At 52.0% G+C, this 22,823-nt stretch overlaps 1 protein-coding gene across 1 annotated transcript in view; it reads left to right on the forward strand.

Moving 5' to 3' along the window:
- Window positions 1–270: 270 nt before the first annotated feature.
- Window positions 271–22,823, forward strand: part of IGDCC3 (immunoglobulin superfamily DCC subclass member 3) — a 39,033-nt gene continuing 16,480 nt past the window's right edge. The window contains exon 1 of the mRNA XM_024735244.1: window positions 271–526. Coding sequence (XP_024591012.1) covers window positions 406–526 — 121 coding nt within the window. The 5' untranslated portion in view covers window positions 271–405. The remainder of the gene's footprint in view (window positions 527–22,823) is intronic.

Here is a 22,823-nt window from a genome sequence, read left to right on the forward strand (position 1 = left end):
AAAAAGATGGTAGAAACAATATCCATCTCTCTGAGATGGTATGTTGATTAAGTAACTATACTGCATGAGATGCACAAAGGTCTATATATTAATAGAGATTCCTAGTAACATCACAGAATGATGGGGATGGGGTACACAGATCCAGAGAACTTGGAACACCTGTGTCTGCTCATTCCACACTAACCTCTCCTTTTCCTCTCATCTCCCCCGCCTGATGCAGGTCTCGGCCACTCCGCCGAACTGGCATTTGCTGTGGAGCCAAGCGATGATGTTGCAGTCCCTGGGCAGCCTGTAGTGCTGGGCTGCAAGGTGGAGGGGACCCCTCCAGTGCGAATCACCTGGAGGAAGAATGGGGTGGAGCTGCCTGAGAGTATCCACTCCACCGTGCTGGCCAATGGGTCGTTGATGATCCGCCACTTCCTGCTGGATGGAGGAGGCAGCCCTTCAGACGAGGGGGACTATGAGTGTGTGGCTCAGAACCGCTTTGGGCTGGTGGTCAGCCGGAAGGCTCGAATCCAGGCTGCAAGTAAGTGGGTGCCCTTACTTTTTTTTTTCCAGGCCATGGGGGGATAGAGGGAGCAGTTCCATCTTATGCAGCTTCTGGAGCCCTAATTTCTCAGCATGGGTCAGTTGAGAGGGGCATAGCAGTAATTTGCGGTGGTGGAATTATATCTTATACTCATTTAACTGATTGGAATGCAATTTGACAAGAATGTAGCCAGACACTGTTGTGGGAAGAGGGAGAGAGAGACAGCAAGCTTCATCCAGTTCTTGGGTCAGTGTGTCTTAGTTTCCATATGCCTGTATATTGTGAGCATCCCAGTCTATTGAGTATGATTTTTGTGTTTAAATATAAACAGTTGTCATACTTTGGGGGTAATTTAAGAGATGGTTTTTTTTTTTTTCCTTTGCGGTACGCGGGCCTCTCACTGCTGTGGCCTCTCCCCGTTGTGGAGCACAGGCTCTGGACGCACAGGCTCGGCGGCCATGGCTCACGGGCCCAGCCGCTCCGCGGCATGTGGGATCTTCCCAGACCGGGGCACGAACCCGCGTCTCCTGCACGGGCAGGCGGACTCTCAACCACTGTGCCACCAGGGAAGCCCTTTAAGAGATTTTTGAAGGGTAATTTTGGTTACATGCAATTTTTCATTACGTGCTGACTTTCAAACCTTTTGGGTAGAATAAAACCTCACTGTACCAGTGATGACATTCTGAAGCTTGTCAACAATTTGCTTTACAAAAAATATGATAGAATAATTTCAGGGTTAACACAATGATGACATTACTCCCACTCACCTTCCTGCTGGTGTACTTCTTTAAAAATTTCAGCTTTATTGAGGTGTAATTGACAATAAAATTATAAGATTTTTAAAGTGTACATTGTGGTGACTTGATATTTGATGTGCTTTTTAGATTGGGAGAGAAGAGGTGTTTCCGCTCTAGACTTGTGCTTTGCTTGTGCTGGGTGTTCCTTAAAGGGGTTGCTTTAACTTTGGTTGGTAATCATTTTAGCTAATACTTATAAAGCAGTTGCTGCATACTGGGCTCCCTGCCTAAGTGCTTTACATGAATTATCTCATTTAGTCATCGTGATGACACTGGAAGATAGGCAGTTATCATCCCTCTTTTACAGATGGAAAAACTGAGATTTAGGGGGATCTGTGACATTCTGGTGAGCAGAGGAGCCAGGACTGCAGTCTAGGTATTCTGAACCCTGCACAGTCCCACTTAACTCCTGTGGCACGCTGCCTCTTCCCCATCTGATCACTGACAAGTTTCTTCCTGGCTCTGAGGGCATTTGCACAGTTGCTCTGAACGGCTGGTGAGTGATGAATCATTCTGAGGCAGGAGCCGTCTAGTTGGGTTTAAGATGCCCCTTTGTTCTAAGGAAGGCTCGTCCAAGCCCCCATATGGAGCTCTCTGGGAGGCAGCCCTGGACCTTGAGACTGAATCACTTCTGGCTCAGCGACCCCTCATCCCCCGGTCCTCCTGGCGGTGTAGGGGAAGGCTGGTGCAGCTTCTGAGCAGATGGCTGGGTGTGAGGAAGAGAAGCGTGGACGGAGTGTAGGGACCCGAGGAAGATTTTCGGGCGGGAGAGAAGAGACTTCTCAGGGAGCTGCTCCCTGGCTTGGGTCCACATTGAAAGTTAGATGGCCCCTGCATCACCAGCCTAGAATTCTGGGAGATGAATCCCCAGGTGTTTATATATAGCTAATTGTAAATGTGCTTTTCTGTAAGTGGTAATACCTTCAAGATGTTTGGCTTCCTTAAACTCCTAACAGTATAAGAAAAGTGAGCTGTGGGCTCTGACTGGGGGAAGGGCCAGTGGGCGAGGTCAGCTTGGTTAATCCTTTGGGGTCCTGGGGACAGCTGGGGGTTTGCCTCCAAACACGGGCAGTCTGATGCGGTCTCTCTCCCCCACAAGGCTTGTGGCCCCATGGGGAATGCTTGGATACCAAGCAACCGGGTGGCTGAATCCCCTTTTCTCACTTCATAGGCTGATGTCCCTAGGAACCTCCAAAGCTGATTAGCTGCCCGGGTTTTCTCCTCTGGTAATAACTCCCTGCCCGCATGCCTGCAGGCAGGGCAGATGTTGTGTGACATGGGAGGGTGCCTTCTGAAAAGGTGTGAGGTGCCCTCCAGAGCCCCTGATTCTCCTGCCTGCTCTACAGGGGCTGATAGGGCGGGGGTATGCTAAGCACCCCTCACAGACACACAGTCCACCCAGTGGACTACCCCAGTGAGGCAGCTAGGGGTCCAGGTGAGTGTGGGCAGGTCTGCTGGGGCATCCAAGCTCTGGGCCAGAGGCCGATGGCTGGGAATGCCCCCTCTCCCATCCCAGTGGGCTCGGATGCTGTCATTCAAAGATGGCCTGCCCAGGATGGGCTAGACTACAGGCTGATTCCTTGGGGGCTTTAGTTCAAAGTATCTCCTTTTTAGGACAGAGTGGCTCAGGGTCCTACCTAACTCGTGCTTCCAGCACGTCTGGTTTCTCTGCCTTGCCGTTCCATGTGTTTATAGTTTGGGGGCTGAAAATCGAGACACTTGTTAAGGATGAGACCCTGGACAAGTTAATCTCTCCGTGGCCCAGTTTCCTCACCAATATGTGAAATGTGCATATAATCCTACTTTGTAGGATGGTTGTAAGGACTAACACACCCCATGCTTTGCCTGGCACAGAGGAGGCGCTCGGTAATGGAGTCAATACCTTTTTCTTCATTTAAAGGTGATTCCACTCATGTTGCCAACAATAGCAGACTGCCTGAATCCGCTCCCAGCCCCCCAGCTTTCTCCCGCGCTGAGATTCAGTTAGGGAGTACTCTAGGGAAATCTCTCAAGGAGTAGAATTATTGGAGCCAGAGTACGACCTGTTCTGTTTTAACCCCTTCGTGGGAGGGCCTGGGGATTCTCCCAAGCCTCTGAGCATCGTCTGAAGCTTGGCTGTCCTGTGAGACCCTCTGCCATCCCTCTGGAGGGGCTCCAGGAAGGGCATGTGGGTCACCCGATCCAGTGGGAACATGCATTGACTCACACCTGTTGAGGTCTGTGTGCCTGGATGACTCCAAAGAGGGATGGGCTAGCTACGAGGAGGGGGGATGATTGGGAGGGAGACCCACCCCCAACTCTCCTCAGGCAGATGCCCTCATTTCCTGCCTCTCACTTCCTGGCCTCAGTTCTTGGTCTCAGGCCCCTTGGGAAACTGGAGCTAGATGATCTAGATCAGGACTTCTCAGACTTTAGTATGCCTGTGAGTTACCTGGGGATCTTGATAAAATTCAGATTGTGAATCAGTAGGTCTAGGCCAAGGCCTGGGGTTCTGCAGGTCTAACGAGATCCCAGGCAATGCCAATGATGCTGGCCCACAGGTGCGGAGGAGAGCCCCCTCCCATGTCAGAATCACTGGTGGGGGTGGGTGGGTCTGTGGGCAGCACAGTGAAGTCCGTAGAATATGGGCTTCAGGGCCGCACCTAGGTGGGTCTGAACCCCAGCTCTGCCACTCACTGACGATGCGTCCTTAGCAAGAGTTACTTTTAATTCTCTTGAGTCTTTGTGCTGTCATCTGAAAAGAATGAGCATAATCCCATCAGCCTATCAGGGCCGTCTGAGGATTAACTGAGGTGATGGATGGAAAGCACCTGGCACAGGACTTGGCCTCTAGGAAATGCTCATTAAGTATTACTGTTAGTGCTAGGTATTGAGCGCTAATTTAGGATGAGGACCAGCCTGTTCCAGTGCAGGCAGGGCTCTCAAAGAGCCAGGAATGCCTTCCCAGCAGCCTGGGGCCATCCTGATTGGGGTACCCAACAATGGTTATGAGGGTGGGCTGTGGAGGCAAACACACCCCCAGCTGGAGGGACTTGGGAAACTGGACTCTCTGAGTCTCAGTTTCCTCATCCTTAAATTGGAGGAAATAATACTTACCAAGGAGGAATGCTATGAGGATGACCTATGAGAATACGCCTAAGAACTTAGCATAGAGCAGGGTACGTAGAAAGTGTTCCTTAGATACTGTCATTATCCCGGGGAGGTAACAGAGGTGAGAAATGTGAAGTTCTGAGCTCCTTTAGATGTGATGGTTCCAGGAAGGCACTGGTGAGCCCCACTCCTAGAAAGAGGGAGTGGAGTGTGGTGAGAAGAGTGGAAGTCCAATTCTAGTCCCCTGCTGTCTCCAGCCCAGTAAGTCACCTACGTCTCAGGCCCTCAGTCACCCCCTCCTAAAGGCTGAATCATTCTTAGCCTGTCTGAGGGAGGGAAGTTTAACCAACGACTCCGGAATCTCTTTCAGCAGCAAGACCCATGCTTGTGCGGATCTGGGGGCGGGGTCTGGGCATAGGTCTGTGGAACCAGGTCTGGGGTGGGGGGTTGGGAAAACTTTGGGCTGGAGCTGCTGGGTGGTACAGCTTGTGTGAGGGGACCCTGGAGGGCCTCAGTGTAGACAGTGGGATGTGTAGGGAAGCGGTTCCTGGCACAATGGCTGGTAACCCTGGAAGCCTTTGTCACCTGGAGGCCTTTGTCACCCAAGCTTTTCTTTCCCCCTTGAGGGGCAGCTCAGCCAAAGTAACCCTGAGGAAGTCTCCTCTCTGCCCCTTGCACGCGTCTGCCTACCCATTAGAGCAGGAAGCAGGCGCTGCAGCTGAGGTGCTGCCGGTGTGATGAGTGAGTGGCCACGACAAGGCCTTCTCTCACGCCAGGCGGGTCACCCATAAGTATGCTGTGGCGCAGAGGTAGGTGCAAATGGGTGAGGGTCGGGGCCTTCTCCCTGCCAGTCAGTACTCCACAGACCAACCCCATTTGGTGTTCCTGAGAAGCTGTGAGGTGTGATGGAAAGGGCCTTGCCTGGACACAAGGAGTCCTCTGTGGCTCTGGGCAAGTCACTCACCCTCTCTGGACTTTGCTTTCCTCATTGTAATATTGAGCAGTTGGACCAAGGTTCATCTCTGCTCTACCGTATTAAGGCTTCCTTTCCATCCAGTCAGTCCTTGGGACATGCCTGCCTTCCCTGAGCCTTTTCCCAGTCTATTCCGTCCCTTACCCGATCCCTCCCCAAAGACCACTTAGTTTAGAGTAATTTCTTCTTCCCGCTCCTAAGGCGGGGAGTACTTGTGGTCTGCGGCATTCAGGCTCAGCCCTCCTCTCAGTGAGGGCTGCTTGCATTGTTAAGTAACTGTTTTGTGGCTAGATAGTCCATCTGTCTCCTTAACTAGATTTTAAGCTCCTAAGGGGCTTCTCTTCCTTTTGTATTTCTCACATCCCCTGCCTGTGGAGCTTGGTAAAAACTAAATGAACATGTGGCCTTCTGGGTGCAAAGCTCTGTCTCTCAGCTTCTCTTTTGCTTTCTCTCTGTTTCTCCCGACCTCATAATTGATAGCATAGCTCATAGGAACAGAAGCTTGTGAACGGGGAGGATCGGCAGGGGAACATAACACACTCGGAGCAAAATCATGGGGTGGCGGCTGCTGTGTGTTTATCTCTAGAGGAGCTGAGACTCTCTCTTCCTCACCAGATGGGGTGCGAATCAGAGACCAAATTGCTTGGTAGCCCTCATGCCTGGGCCTCGGGATCTCCTGCCTTGGACTTTATTCCCTGGCTGGATGAAGGCTGTGTCCCCAGGCCCACTGGCCCCAACTGTGGGGGGAGGACCGCCCCTCACCCCACCAGCAGGACTTGAGTGTGGAAGTCGAAATCTTCTGGTTCCCACACCTTGGCTCCACTGTCGCAGGCAGCCAGCTGGCCCCTTGAACACAATGTGCAAATCTTCTCTGTTCCTGTTCCGGCATTGTCCGTGGCCGGGTGCCTTGGCTGGGAATGTGGGCCGGTGAATAGGAGAGGCATTTGCAGCCTGCAAATGAAACAGGCCCCCAGCCCCCCTTAGACCCCTATTCCCTCCCCACCCCCAGGGAGAAAGGACTTTTTCACTTCTGGCCTTCTTGTATTGCCTTTCCCTCTCCTCTCCAAAGTCCCTGCAGCCGTGTGTGTGTGTGTGTGTGTGTGTGTGTGTGTGTGTGTGTGATGTGTGTCAGAGAGACTTTTCACAGCAGCTTGAAGGTTGTTCAACACAGCCTTCAATAAAAGTAGAACAGAAGGGCACGCAGGATGGAAAACCAAACAGCTCACTGCTGTCTTTGTTTAAACTGGACCAAGTGATTCCAAAAATGTCTGCCTGTGTAACTAACCCATGCCTCCCTAAGATCTCTGGCCGTAGCCTTGTTGCAACAAGAAATGTAGAGACCAGTAGTGTGTGTGTATATTGCCACGTGGGCCTCTGTGGGCACCTGAGCATACAGGTGTGTGCTGAAGGAGGTGCACGGGGCTTACGATTGGGGTCCAGCTCTCCTCAGAGGAGTCTCCTGCGGGAATCCCTCCTCCCTTGAGCAGTGTGACCAGGCTAGAGATCTAGAGTGGACAGAACTGGTGCAGGGCAAGAGGGAGTGGTAGATAATTCTATTAAGTCCTGCAGCTGAAGTGAGGGAGGAGGGAGGAAAAGCCTTAGGTCACTGGTGGAGCGTGGGGCTTACATGACGGGCATGTGGGCCCGGCCATAGTACCTCTGGGGAGTCTAGGCCATAGTTTTCTTACTCATTAGACGAATGCCAGCAATCTGGCTGCAATCCGAGCCTGCTGGCCAGGGCTGCTCCATCCTCCATCCTCCCTCCCCTGCCCCAAACCCCCCACCTCCCCACCAAAGGACCGTTCTTTGATTTCTGAGCTCGCTTCCCCTGCCCCCAACTTTGTTCACCCTGTTCCAAGAAAGGCTAACCCTTTGTGACTGCCTTCAAATGCAAGGGAGGAGCAGAAAAGAGAGTGACCTCTATGGATGGGAGCAGTCCCGGGGGCTTCCTAAAGAGGGGTGACTGGACAGATGACATTGTGACCCAGGGAAAGTGGAAAGGCAGGTGCCCAGCAAGGGCCTGAAGAGGGGCGAGCAAGGAGGAGCTGCAGGCCAGACCCCAGACCACAGGGAGATGGAGGGGGTGGGAGTATGGGCTTAATCCAGGCCAGCGCCACCTGATTCAGGCAGAGGGCTCCAGCTCACACTCTCCATCTCTTCTCTGGATCTTAGTCTCGGGGCTCCTGAGTCTTTGACACTCCCACACTCTGCCCCACCTCTGCCTTCCTGTGAGGCCATGTTCAGGGTCTCTGTCTTTATCACTCCTCAGTCCTCATTTCTCCGGCCCTACCGTCTTCCTCTCTCCGGCTCTCTTTATTGTTCTGTCCTTCCTCCTGCCTCTTTCTCCAGTTGTAGCAATTCCAATTCCTGCGTCCACCATCCTCTTCTGCGCTTGGAGGGAGATACCTGTGTTTCAGGAGCAAAAGTAGGTGAGCTCAGGCTTCAGCATAGAGCAAAGAGATAGGAAGAGGAGAGTCTGAGGGGGTGAGGTTTAAAGAAGACCCCGAAGGAAGGGGTCTGGGGCCTCCCCAGCAAGTCGGAGTCTCCCTGGGGGCACACCTTCCCGGAGAGGAATCTGAAAACACTGGCCCCTGCTCGGGGCCTGTCTCTGAGCCCGGACACTGACCACAGTGGGTGGGTGGGGGCAGCCCCCCGGGCTGCTCTCTGGAATGCTGGTGTTGGGTTGCAGTGCAGATACGAGCAGTGATAATGGGCAGGAACTGGACTTTCTGGTCTGGCTGCTGCCCCCAAGGCCATTGGAATGTGAGGGGGGGACTAGCAAGAGGCCCCAGGGACTTGGGGTGGGCAGATGGAGACCAGACCACCTAAATGGAGGGGAGGAGGAGAGAGAACCAAGTTCTAGCCCTTTCACTGAGTTGCAGGCTACAGCAAAAGAATCCTAAAATTCCTGGTTCGTCTAGGACCTGGGAGGTCCTCCCAGCCTCTAAGTAGAATCACAGGCATCCAGACTACAGGGGACACTTTGGAGCTCAGCTGGTCCCACCTTCTCATTTTACAGACTTGAAAACTGAGGCCCCAAGGGGGTAACCTGCCCAAGGATGTGATTGGTCCTCCAGCCTGGGCAGGTTAGAGAATCCCTTGTGCCTCTTGCCTTGCCCAGTGCCTCACTGCTCTCTGGTTGGGGAAGGGGGAAATCTTTTTATATCCCCTCCAGGACAGACTGGCACATATATTTCCATTTTTTGTGTGTGTCCTGCCCTACCCCAGGCTCTGTCTGTGGTTGTAGTTCTGTATGTGAGTGTTAGCCAGCAGATCTCGGGTATGGGCTTCTGACATCCGTGGCATATTTCAGAGAGCGCCTGAGTTTCCAAAGCACCCCGTATGCTGAGCTGAGTGGTTCGAGGGCTACCTAAGTGCTGGTGCTGGTGATGAACTAACCAGTAGTAGTGGGAGTGAGTGGTCCTAGTTATATGCGGCTGCACCGTCCTAAGCCCTCTCTGTGTGTTAATTTACTTAATTCCCACGGCATTTCCATTGGTAGTGTTACTAGTCCTATTTTACTAGCCCTATTACTAGTCATTTCACAAATGAGTAAACAGAAGCCCAGAATGGTGAATTAACTTGCCCAAGGGTACACAGTAAGTAGAGAAGCTGCGTTTGAAACCCGGTCCACCTGACCCCAAATTCAGTGGCCTGAGTGTCCTTAGTGGGGGTGAGTCCCTTGAGAACATAATCAGTATTTTTGCCTCAGAAATAGAGTCAGGTACCTGGGCACATGCAGGGTGGGTGTGCCAGAGCGTTGGGAACAGAGAACAGCTTAGAACCCTGGCCAAAGTGGGAGCCACTTCCGGGTGTGCCAGACGGGGCTACATGCCCCCAGCCCCAGCTGCTGCGGGAGGCCTGCGGAGAGTCTGGAGGGCAGTTAGGCTGGAATGCTCTGCAGAGAGAAGTCTTGTCCTACCTGTGAGGCTGGGCAGAGTGGCTGGGTACGGGTTCCCAGCAGGAGAGGAAGCTGGGAGGGTACTGGGGAGCTTGAGATAGAGGTGGGAGTTACATCTTTCCAGGAGGAAAGACACAGGAAAGACACGTTCCCCGCCACCCCCTGAGGCCCCCCTCAGCTCCCTTTCCCTTTCTTGTTTCCCACATAATGACGCTGATTGCTCCACATCTGTCATAATTACTCTTTGTTTGAAAATTCAGAACAAATCACAGGAGAGGAACTGGTGTGGCTCGGGGAAGGATCCTTCTCCCCGGGGGTTCTGGAGGTGGGGGCCGGGTAGTAGGGAAGAGACTAAACAGCCTGGAGGATGCAGGAGCCAGGCTGCTGACTGTCCTTGTGCTGTCCCCTTGCCTGGGCAAGCTGGCCTAAGACCTCGTGGAGTTCTGTGGTCCCCACCCCGACCACAGTCCCTGCTTGCTGTGGTGCCTGGGAGATTCTGCCACAACCCTGACCTGGGTGAGGGGTCTGTGTGAGGCCCTTGCTCCCCTGGCCCCACTGAACAATGTATTGGATGGCGGGCTTCATGGTAAACCCAGCAGCACCGCGGGGAGGGCAGGCTGTGCCTGCTGGGAGGGCACAGGGCCTTACTGGCAAGGGGAATGGGCAGTTGCGGCTGGGGTCCCTAGAACAGGGCAGACTTTGGGTCTCTGGGTGAGAACCAGGAATGGGGGTGGGGGAGGGAGCAGCAGACCAGACCCTCTTGGGATCCAGCAGCAGCCCTGGGTGCTCAGCGTTTCTTCACCCTCATTCTCGGCAACCTGACTTCTGGGCTAGGTCCTGGTTCCTGCCCCCATCCCTACCTGAAGGCTCTTGGTTTGGGTGCTGCTAATTCCATGGGGCGTATGCCCTGGCCTGTGGCCCTGCCTACCATGGACCTGCCTCCGTGTCATCCTCCCCACCTAGCCCTTTCCCACCTGGAATGGTGTCTGCAAAGACGGCACTTGTGTGGGGGGAAATCAAGGACAACCTAGAATTCATCCCCAAACCCTACCTGTAATAAAACCCCGCTTGCTCTCGCTGTGGGACTGTGGTGGGACTACAGACACCCTCAGGGAGCTGGAGCCAGTGTGAGATGCAGATAGACTTGCACTGACGACCGGCTCTGGGTTCAAGTTTCCTCCTTCCCTTAAAGCTGTTGGGCCTCAGTTTGTCTTGGTGGGAAATGGGAGGGAGCACTGCCCTGCCCGTCTTTCAAAGGCGAGAGGATGAGGAGGGTCCGGGCATTTGTAGAATGTAGGGTTATGCCCCCCATCCACCAGTGGAGGCACCCTTTGTTCAGGCTTCAGAGGGCATTGGTGTCAGCAGGGCAGAGAAGCTAGGGGGAGGGCTGAGTCTTGGAGACCGGACTTTACGGGAGGTTCCTGACTTAGACTGGTTTGGAGGGGACATCTCTTCTGGCCTCACCATTATTGACTGAGGGTCATGGGAGGAGCCTGGACTTGACATGGACACCATCATTACTTCCGTGCCCTCCTTGGCTCCCACTTCAACAAGAAGCTGCTTTTAATATGTAAATATTCAACTCATCCCTGTGTGACTTGGGACCCACAAAATCCAAAGTTCACCTTCCTGGACCTCAGTTTCCCCATAGGTGGAAGGTAGTGTGGAGAGGACCAGATTGCAAGGTTCCTAAAGTCCCTTCCCGCGTCTAAAATGCTGAGACACTGACTTGTTTTGTCTTGAACCCAGTTCCCTCCTCCCCGGCTCTCCTCTCTACCTGTCCCCAGGCTGGCTCTAGCTCTCTCCTCCATCTCCCTCTCCCACTCCCCTCTCTCCTGCGCTGGGCTTGGCCTCCTCCTTTTTGAAATATCGGGATCAAAGTTCTGCAGCAAAGCTCTCTTGTCATCCTCACCCTGTGTTGCTCCCCCAGCCCGGTCGCCGCCCGCCTGGCTCCCGGCAGCGCACGTATCTGAAGTGGCCGGCAGGGTCCTCACAGCCCAGGCCGGGTGTGGCAGCGTGCTCGCCCATCCTTCGCAGGGACTGGCTCTCCGCCCTGGGGAGAGCACGGTGGGAAGAGAGTGGACCGGGGGTGGGGGCTGGTGGTACCCGCACTCCGAAAAACGACCCCTCTCTCTTGCGTCGGGGAAGAGGGGTGCCCCCCACCTCCAGCACCAAGCGAGGCTGCTTCTCCAGGGGGCCCGGCTGGCTCGGCTGGCCAACACGCGGCAGAATCGATGCGCATTCTATTAACCCTACCGCGCTGCGCTGTCTCTGAGCTGTCAGGTCACCAAGCCCCGTGTGTCTGTGGCTGTGAGAACGTGTATGCGTGTGCAAGTGCGTATGAGTATCTGTGGCCTGCGAATGCGCGTGTGTCCTCGCTGGAGCTCCAGCATGGTGCCTCGGGGTCACTATTTCCCTAGGCTTCACCTGGTAACTCGGGAACTGGCTCCCACTAACTGGTGGCCTCCAGCTGGTCTTGGGGAGCAAAATGGAACCGGAGAGAGGAGGTCTCGGGTTCCCAGACCCCTTCCTCCCAATTGGCTTGGGGTATAGGCCAGGGATTTCTGACATGGGGCGGGAGATGGACAAAAGTTTGTGGGCAAACCTTTGAACAGGCAAGCTCTACTAGGGAAAGGAAGCAGAGCAGGTCCCAGAGCCTTCATAGAATGGCAGACTGAACAGAGATGGGTGCTTGTCGCCCTCACAGTGCTTGGGAGTGCACTCACCCAGGGGCAGGCAGGAATGGGGAGAGGGGAGCTTTCCAGGTTCTGCTGATTCACCCTGACCCTACACCCCCTCTCTCCCAGCCTCTTGCCCATGTTTCTAACATCACTGCTGTGGAAGCTGAGATCCAGAGAGAGGGCCTTGACCCAAGTCCTGGGTGTACAGAACTGGGACTGAAAGCGGTCAGATGCTCTTTCCAATGTGCTGATTGGCCAAATGGGATTTGGGCTCTAACTTCAGAGCCAGGATCTTAGAAAACTGAAACCCAGTATTTGGCTTGTGATAAACAATTCTTGGATCTTCTTCTGCCATCTTCACATCTGGCTTGTTTTTTCCTCACCTCGCCCCCCACCCCCTCGTGGGTTATCTTTGTTTTGCCTTTTATATCCCAGCTTATATGGAATGTCACCTTCTTTCTGCAGTAATTCCCCTCACCCTAATTGTTTTTTTTTTTTTAAAGAGAGGCATCTTTTTATTTATTTATTTATTTTATTTTTGGCTGTATTGGGTCTTCGTTTCTGTGCGAGGGCTTTCTCTAGTTGCCGCAAGTGGGGGCCACTTTTCATCGCGGTGCACGGGCCTCTCACTGTCGCGGCCTCTTTTGTTGCGGAGCACAAGCTCCAGACGCGCAGGCTCAGTAGTTGTGGCTCACGGGCCTAGTTGCTCCGTGGCATGTGGGATCTTCCCAGACCAGGACTCGAACCCGTGTCCCCTGCATTGGCAGGCAGACTCTCAACCACTGCGCCACCAGGGAAGCCCACCCTAATTGTTTTGAGGTCTCTTAAAATTGTATTCCAGACCTCTGGTACCTTAGAGAAAACCCTGTCTAAATTAGTCCCACTTGAAGATTGGGTTAGAATATTCTTGATTCCACTATATCAGAAGACCAATAATGATATTACATAGAATGAGCCTCAGGATTGAGCCTGTTTGTTATTCCTGCTCTCCTGTGTTTCTGATTTTGCTTCTCAAATCATTTTCCCATCTGTGACAAAATCAAGATTATTACAAGCAAGGCTGGTAAGCGTGAGGTTGATGGTATCAAGGCTTTCCTGAAATAAAGCTATATAGCTTTTATTACATCAATTCAAGAAGGATTCATTGAGCTGTATGCCCAGCTTTGCTTTTTTGGGGTGGGGAGAACCAGAAGACACTGGTCTGTTCTGGGACAGTGAGTATATAGCTTGTTCCACTGGTCTGCACAGTCCTTGGCAGGAGGGGCTATAGGTCCTCTATGCATCCTCAGTGCTGAACACATGGCTTGGCCTGGAGTTGGTGCCTGGGGAGGGTGAGAATGGGGAGCTGTGGGCATATGAAAAGGAGGATAGGAACACCCATCCTCTGGAGCTCAACAGCCTGGACTTGGGGGAGGGCAGGTAAAACTGAGTCAGATATTACTCAAGGGCCTACTGGGTGGTTTCACCTAAACCAGTCTCCGAAGGTTTCCGAGTCCCTACTGTCAGGAGTTGAGAGCAGCCATGTCTGCATCTAACTGTATCCTGAGTCTCCTAATCCAGCTTCTTCTAGTCTTAAAAGGCACCCCTGGGCTTCCCTGGTGGCGCAGTGGTTGAGAGTCCACCTGCCAATGCAGGGGACGCGGGTTCGTGCCCCGGTCTGGGAGGATCCCACATGCCGTGGAGCGGCTGGGCCCGTGAGCCATGGCCGCTGAGCCTGCGCATCCAGAGCCTGTGCTCCGCAATGGGAGAGGCCACAACAGTGAGAGGCCCACGTACCGAAAAAAAAAAAAAAAGGCACCCCTATCTCCCTATTCTGTTCCCTTCCAGGGTCGCACTGCTGACCACTTGGGGGAGGATTGGGACTGGACTGAGCTGCAGGTGCTATGACTGAGTGCTGAATGGGAAGGGGTTGGCCTGGTGAGTTCAGATCCCGGTGTGCCACCCCAGGAGAGGTGGCTGCTGGTACTCAGTCACCTCAGGGTGGAACACCCTTCCAGGAAAGCTATAGAAAGTCCCAGGATGCCAGACCATTGGCCTCACCCCTGGAATAGCTAACAGGCCAGTTCCATGCTGGGAAGTGTCCCTCTTCCCTCGAGCTTCATGTGCATCCTCTTTGGAAGGACTACACCTGCATATACATGCCTACCTTCCTGTTATCTTGAAAAGTCATAACCATGATAAATCAGAGCATCCTGTGAATGCATGTTGCTGTGGGAATGGATAAGAGGAGAAAAAACACACTCTCATTATTATACTCATTATCTTCTTATCAAAATAGTCACCCATGGAGCATTATTTTTAAAGTTACTTATGGTCTTGGGTTTGGGGAAAGAAGAGATGCGAGGAGAAACAGGCTTCCTTTAAAAAAAAGCACTTTTTTAGTTAAAAGTATTGAATCTCTAATTTGGGCCTGGAGGCTCCTCATGTTTTATGAATAGAGGATCATTTCCAAAGTACAATTTTCTGGGGATTAGACATTCAGGCACTCTTGTTGAAATCTGGACAAACCATAAAGACACACGTATAGTAATACATAATAACAATTATACTTGTAGTTTCTGTTTGAATGGTCATTTTAGTCTTGTAAAATGAAGCTAGTTGCCTGTATAGCATTAGAATGATCTCTGATTACTACCAACTAGCTGTTGCTTCCTTGGATAAGCCCTTTCTTTTCTCTAGATGAGGGGACTTTAAGCATCATTCCTAAGGGTCCTTGGGTCTGTGGAGGGGGCTCAAGGGCTGGAGATGGGGGAAAGAGAAAAGTCAGATTGGTGGGACTCCAGGCTTCCTACATCTACCACATCCTCCGCTTTATCTTTTTGTTTTGTTTTGGAGTTCTTTAAACCAACTAACTAGGCAGATCAACTAAGTAGGCAGAAGGGCCTAAGCAGGGGAGTAGTTCAGTAGCAGCAGGTGCTGGGACGCCAAGTGGGCTTAAGATTCTAGAGCCTTAGGCAGAAGAAATATGGCTCTAAGACGCAGATTTAGGAGAATTATAAAGAAAAACATTATGATCATATTGGAGGTTATGACCAGGGTTAAATTAAACCCTGATTCAGAGTTGGGTTAGAAAAACAATGACCTGTACTTAAGATTTTTCTCTCCTTTGAAAAAGCATGCTTTTCATGTATCACTGTTACAACCAGTGCTAGGTAATGTTAAATGTGGTTGATCAGTCAAAACAAGGAACCATTTTGGCTGATGTTTAGTCCCTGAACAAGTGTTATGTGTTATCCATTCTTTAATTTTATTCTCTGATAAATGGATGGATGGATGGATGGTCCTGTTTCAGACTCTAGTTATGGGCTGACCACAAAGGGCTTATAATCTAGTCGTGGTAACATGGACATTAGAACGTTAGAAAAGATTGCTGCCTCAGAAAGAGCTCTACTGTAATATGCATCGTAAGCGGTGCTAGCTAAGGGCTACTGGGTCAGCCCAACAGCCTACTGTTTATCTGAGCAACAGACCTTTTTATCACTTGAGAAGCCTGATAGAACATTGGATCTTATGTATGACATTCCTCCTTTAGGCAGAAATAGTCTAAGAGCCCATCAGAAGGGATTAGGAAGTACGTGCTTCCAGGAAAAGGATACTGGAACTGAAGGATATTAAAGCAGGTCAGTTCTCAAATCAGCACATCTCCAAGAGCACCTGTCCTATACCTACCTGCCTCTGAGCTGAGTACTCTGAGGGACAGAAAGATGACACCTCCTGATCTTGAAGGATGTAATCTCCTCTTCCCGCCCCACCAAAAAGCAACCTTACTTGGTGGTGACCGTGAAGAGAAGGCAGCCTGATAAGGCACAGAAACTGTTGAATGCATAAACAGTGTGATCATCAGCTTGTCTATGTGCATCGTGATTTCCTTTAGTGCTGATTTCTAAGCTGAGCCCCTCACATCCTTATACAGGAAAAAAAGGAAATGCCTGAGGCTAGTCCGGTTCCTGATAATGAGTCGGCTTCCATAGGCAAGTGGTTGGAACTCCAATCTTACCTTTCCATCCACCATTCTCATCGGGACCTTTCTTGGATCAAAACAGTGGCCTCCGTGCTTCCGGCATTACCTCCGAATCCTGAAACCTGGCTCTGCAGACCTTGGATAATTTGGACCTCCCCTTTCCAACCATTTCCCTCTTCCTCCCAGAAGAGGGAAATGGTTGGAAAGGGGAGGTCCAAATTATCCAAGGTGCCAGTCCCTTCCCCAGTCCAGGCTCCCCACAGCTCCCCATCTTCCTGCCCGTTCTTTTCTGGGTCTTGTTCCTCTCCTCACATCTCTCCCAGCCATTCTCTGAACTTCTCCAGCCCTTTCAGCTGGTGGCACACAGTTGAGCACTGAGGGATACAAATCCCCGGCTCCTCCGACTGTTCCATGTGTTCCCAACGAAATCTAATTAGGCTGTCGAAGGCAGGGCCGTGCCTGTTTTTTTTGCTGTTTTTTTTTTTTTTCTAAGTCGGGCACAGAACCGGGCGACCGCAGTAGGTGCCGCTAAGAATCTGCTGGTGGAGAGGGGAGCCCCGGGCTGTCATGTGTCCGCCCGCCGGGCTTCCATGGGAGGCGGAGGGATTCTTTCCCGGGGAGACCAGACCTGCTTCCTCAGTTTCCCTGGGCCAGCCCGGTCCTCCCGGACCCGGGCCCAGCCGGGGAATTTGCCCCCGCCGGGGGGAGGGGGTGGCGGGAAATGGTGCCTCGCTCGCCCCAGCGACATCAAACCCTCGTTTGGCTTGCGAGGACAATGGCTGTCTTATTTTCTCCATTCGCCGCGCACAATGCCGGATTCTCTCATTCACCCGCGGCGGTGCGAGCGAGGTAATTAGCCAGCGCCATTCAGCGCGGACACTATTGCTATGCGGGGGGGCGAGGACGCCCGCGTCGGCGGGGATTAGCCGCGGGTCGGGGTGTGCAGCTGCGGCCACTTCAAAGGGGCCCGGCGGCCCGGCCGGCTGTGGGAACCGGCGCCGCCTCCCTCGGGAGCCGCGCCGCCGGCTCGGCCCCGCGGACGGGACGCGGCCGGTCCTCCTCGTCCCGCAGCCGCCCGCCGCGCTCTCCTTCGGGGCAGGCCCGGCCCTGCGCGGGCCCCGAGCTCCGGCGGCCGTCGTCGCTCCCCATCACACTCCCACTTTCATCAGGACCTCAAGTGCTTTTTCTTTGGAGTCCCGGGAGTCAAAGGGCAAAGAGGGGAAGGTGGGGGAGGAGCGGGGGGGAGATGGGAGCTTGACACAAAGCGATGACCTCTGCGGAGTGGAGCAGATGGTCCCACTTACTCCTGCCGCCGAGCGAGCGGCTCTCAGGGCCCTGACCCCGCCCGGCAGCCGAATGCCTGCACTGGGGCCCCGCGGGGGCCGGGCTCCCACATGCTCCTCCACCCGCCCCGCCGCCCGCTCTGCGCCTGCTGGCATCGGAGTCACACTGCCTGGACTAGCCGGCCCCGTTGCTCGCGGGGGGTGTGGGGGGTGTGCAGGCGGGGGCTGGGCTGAGAATCTGCCCTCATCGGATGCTGGAGCCCGAGGCGAGATCAGGGTTCTCGAGAACCTGCCAGGCCAGGAGTTCCCGATTCTGGCCGTGCATTATGAGGCAGCCTCCTGCGCTTTCACAGAAATATAGGTTCCAGGGCACCACGCCAGACCAAGGGAGTGGAGTCCGGAAATCTGCATTGTTACCCAGCGCCCTAGGTTATTCTGATACACAGTCAAGTTTGAGAAGTGGGTAACGGGTGCTTGGTCCAAGTCCTTCATTTCATTGAAGAAGTTGAGACTCAAGGAGAGGAAGTAACTTGCCCACCATAGGCAATGAATTGCGGTAGGATGGGGACTTGGGTGGAAGAGAAGATAATGGGGAATGATCCCCAAGACCATATGATCCTTAAAGCCAGCATTCAGGACACAGTTAATGAGGACTTATTATTTACCTAGTATTTGTTCTAGGTGCTGGAGGTAGAAAGGTAAATTAGACTGTTCTGTGCTGGTAAGGGACTCATCGTAGGCTACTAGTAGGCGATTGATGTGTGAGCAACTGATTTAATAAAGTCTGATAAGAGCTAGGAGAGAGGCACAAGGCAACACATTCGAGGCAGGAATTAATTCTGCTTCCTTTGGGGGATGTGGAAGGTGGGGTGCTAGTAGAGAAACTGGCAAAAGAGTTCCAGGCAAAGGGCACAGCAGAAGTAAAGGAATATAAGCATGACCATCTATGATATGTCTAGGGAAGGCAAACTTGTCTCGCACAAAGTACAAATCACATGAAGAGAGAATTAGCTGCATTTGGAGCTGGAAGTATGAATCAGGACCTAATAATGGAGACCTTGAATGCCATCCCAAGGAGAGTACCTTGATTCAAGGCAATGGAGAACCACCAAACATGTTTAATGATCATATTGGATATTCAGGAAGATAATTATGGCTTCAGGATGGAGGAAGAAGAGGAGGGAGAGAGCACTGGAAGTGGGAAGGCTGGAGAGGGGAAGCTATTACAGAAACAGTTGAGAGTGATAAGAGCCTAAGCCAAGGCAATGGGAGGGAAAAGGGAGGTTAGACCAGGATTTGGTGACCAGTTAGCTGTGGGGGAGAGGGAGACGGATGAGGCAGTGACACCTTGGTTTGTTTTAGCTTGGGTAGTTGGTGCATGATGAGGTTGTTAATAAGAGGCACAGGAAAAGGGAGAGGTTAGGGGTGCGTGTGGCGATTCCTTTGAATTTAAGAGAAAGCTCTTTTTTTAATTGGAGTATAATGGCTTTACAACGTTGTGTGAGTTTCTGCTGTACAATGAAGTGAATCAGCTATATGCATACCTATAACCCCTCCCTCTTGGACCTCCCTCCCCCCCACAACTCCATCCCACCCATCTAGGTCATCACAGAGCACCGAGCTGAGCTCCCTGAGCTCTACAGTAGGTTCCCACTAGCTGTCTATTATACACATGGTAGTGTATTTATGTCAAACCTGATCTCCCAGTTCATCCCACCCTCTCCTTCCCCCGCTGTGTGTGTCCACAAGTCTGTTCTCTACATCTGTATCTCTATTCCTGCCCTGGAAATAAGTTCATCTGTACTATTTTTCTAGATTCCACATACATGTGTTAATATGCAATATTTGTTTTTCTCTTTCTGACTTCACTCTGTATGACAGAATCTAGGTCCATCCACATCTCGACAAATGACCCAATTTTGTTCCTTTTTATGGCTAAGTCATAAATCACAGCAAGATCTTTTATGACCCACCGCCTAGAGTAATGAAAATAAAAACAAAAATAAGCAAATGGGACATAATTAAACTTAAAAGCTTTTGCACAGCGAAGGAAACCATAAACAAGACAAAAAGACAACCCTCAGAATGGGAGAAAATATTTGCAAATGAAGCAACGGACAAAAGATTAATCTCCAAAACACACAAACAGCTCAATATCAAAAAAAACAAACAACCCAATCAAAAAATGAGTAGGAGACCCAAATAGACATTTCACCAAAGAAGACATACAGATGGCCAAGAGGCCCATGAAAAGATGTTCAGCATCACTAATTATCAGAGAAATGCAAATCGAAACTATAGTGAGGGGCTTCCCTGGTGGCGCAGTGGTTGAGAGTCCGCCTGCCGTTGCAGGGGACACGGGTTCGTGCCCCGGTCCGGGAATATCCCACATGCTGTGGAGCGGCTGGGCCCGTGAGCCATGGTCACTGAGCCTGTGTGTCCAGAGCCTGTGCTCCGCAACGGGAGAGGCCGCGACAGTGAGAGGCCCACGTACCGCAAAAAAAAAAAAAAAAAAACTACAGTGAGGTATCACTTCACACAGGTCAGAAGGGCCATCATCAAAAAATCTCAGGGAGGGCTTTTGAAACCCTCTACAGACAATTCCTAGGGCTTTAGGAGACCTCCGACAACTAGAAGGCAGCAGTGGAGTTTCCCAAATAAGTCTACTTCCAAGAGTTGGTAGCCCTAACCAGCCAAGAAGGTTCATGATCCTCCCATGGAATGTAGGCCTCCCTCTTCCCCCAAACTGATAAGGTTTCTTCTGGAGTGCTGTTGGGGTGGAGGATCTGCAGGCCTTAAACTATCGGGGTTCAGTGCTGAGCTGCCAGAGGTCCTGTAGAGCCATGAGAGGTAAATACAGCATCAGATCAAGGTTTGAGAATAGGAGAGGGTCCTTTCATGGGTGGAGAGAGACCATTTTACCTAGTGTTATCCTAGACTCTTTTTTTTTTTTTTTGGCTGTGTTGGGTCTTTGTTTCTGTGCAAGGGCTTTCTCTAGTTGCGGCACGCCGGGGCCACTCTTCATCGCGGTGTGCCGGCTTCTCACTATTGCGGCCTCTTTTTGCGGAGCACAGGCTCCAAATGCGCAGGCTCAGTAGTTGTGGCTCATGGGCCTAGTTGCTCCGCGGCATGTGGGATCTTCCCAGACCAGGGCTCGAACCCGTGTCCCCTGCATTAGCAGGCAGATTCTCAACCACTGCGCCACCAGGGAAGCCCTATCCTAGACTCTTAATGGTATGGACCTTCGAGATTCTCTTGTCTGTCCTCCTCCACTCCTCTATTTTACAGATGAGAAATCCAAGGTTGGAATTGAAAGGTCACATAGAGAGTCTGTGACAGAGCCAGGCATGATCCCAGGTCACCTCTCCATTACCTAATGCCTGCTGTATTAGTCCCTACAAATCCTAATATATGGCTCTGGAAATTTGGGGGAAGTATCTGTTTTTGTTGAGTGGTCCTCATGGTCATGTGAAAGCAATTTACTTAATAGCTCCAGCCTGGGCCCCCTAACCAGACGCCCTTCCGGGAGGTGAGGGACATCCGGTATCCTGACCAGAATGACGGAAGTTAAGGATGTTGTGGGCCCGGGCAGGTTTACATAAGGAAGATTGGTGACCTTGACACGGGCGGAGACATGCAGTCTATGGAGAGGGGCTCTGCTGGGCCTGGACATTTTCAAGTCTAAGGCAGAGAGAGATTCCCAAGTCGACTCCCTGACCCTGCACCCTTGGCTGGTGCCTGGAAGCACATGTGTCTCAAAGGCTACAACCGGATGAGACTTTATAACTTGTCCAACTCAACTCCCCCATTTTACAGAGGAGGAAACAGAGGCCCAGAGAGGGGCTTTGGCTTTATCAAGATCCAGTTATTAAAAGGACTGAGTCAGTCACAGCTACCCTTCCCTTTAGCACATCCACGTATCCGTCTCCCCGCCCCCTACCCCCACTCACCCCATGGAAGCTGCTAGCATCTCACAATGCTTTGTCCTACCCCTGCAAAACCAGGAAAATAAACTACTCTATTTTATAAGGGCCCAACAGGTGACAGGAGTAACCCTGCAGGCCCCATCCTTGCAGCTTGGTTTCCCGGTTTGCTGATCTGGAAATGCTCATGGAAGAGCTACCTGGAGACTAGCATCTGGGTTGTTTATTTACCTGTGTTAATAGAATTCAGGAAACATGTGTGGGCTCAGTGACCACTAGTGGGCTAATAACACCATCTTATCATGGTGCTTATCTGCATTAGTCACGCACTATGAAACCTACCTCAAACCCTGGGGGGGTTCAGTTAAAGTGAAGCCTGCTGTGTCACGGGTGTCTCTGAATGTGCATAGGCATGGTACTTTTAAGGGTCTGGGATGTTGTGCGCCTCTGTGATTTTCTGTGCCAGTGTTTGCAGGTATGGTTAGTCATGTTAGAGCAGCATTTGAGTGTGTGTGTGTGTCTCACAGCTGTGATGCAGGGAAAGAGCACTGGATTTAGAGTTAGACCACTCTAAGTTCAAATGCTTGCTTTAGCATCATTAAATGTTAATGTGTGATCATCATTAAATGGCTTTGTGACCTTGGGCAAGTTACTTAACCTCTCTGCACCTCAGAAAAGCTAGTAATCCCTACCTCTCAGAGTTATACTGATATAATATCTTACCTTTGCCCATCATGGCTTCTGCAGGTTTCTGTTTTTCAGGACCACATTACTATGATATACCTAAGACCCTGGCTCTGGTGCTTTCACCTGTCTTGATATTTCTAGGAGCTTGGGTGGAAAACCTAAGGACAGGGCCTGTGGGATGAAGGGAATTTACTTCAGGAGTGCCAGAACATTCTCTCAGACACATTAGCAGTCAGTAAGTATCTGTTGAATGAATGCTTAGAGTTAATTCAGTGGGTGTGCTGTGTCAATAGGACAGAGGACTGTATTTCCCAAACCAGGACACATCCTCTGACTCATTGCCTGATACGTGGGATGAAAATTAGGGCGAAATATTTGAAGTTGGGACTGCTTTTGAAAACCTAGCAGTGGGGGAGGTAGGGTGGTCACATGGGGTGGGTGATACTCCTCCCCCTTTCCCCTCCCCTGAATGTGTAGGGTCCACACTGAAAGCAGCGGGGCACACCCACCCAGTGGCACATCCAGTATGCCGCATCGGGCAGGCACACCACCTGTGTCCCACAGCACACTCTCCCCCAGGCACACTTCACTCCCTCCACGGTGGGCTGGAGGCAGGGGAGGGAAGGGGAGCACAAGGCTTGATCAGAGGAAGAACCGGAGCCTCTGAATTGTGGGCTGAATAATTAAAAGTAGGGCTTTGAGAGGTTTTATTCTCCTTGGGTTGTAAAAGCCCAGCCCAGAGGCTGCAGAGAGCCCCATATTGCCCCTCCTGCAGCTGTGCCTTGGCCTTGGGTCTTACCATCCGTTGGAATCGAAGATCAGACCATAAAGGTTCGATGCTCACCAGCCTACAGTGGGCCAACAGCTGGATGCAAGGACTTTCCCAAGCTGAGTCTGACCCCCCACTCTCCCCCACCTCCCCCCACCCCGTTTGTCAGAGGTGGCTGCCAGGAGGGAGGGGAGAGACGTGGATTTATGGCTGCTGACTTGAAAGACAA

Source organism: Neophocaena asiaeorientalis, unplaced genomic scaffold (assembly GCF_003031525.2).
Source record: "Neophocaena asiaeorientalis asiaeorientalis breed wild unplaced genomic scaffold, Neophocaena_asiaeorientalis_V1.1 scaffold264, whole genome shotgun sequence".
Classification (NCBI taxonomy): Eukaryota; Metazoa; Chordata; class Mammalia; order Artiodactyla; family Phocoenidae; genus Neophocaena; species Neophocaena asiaeorientalis.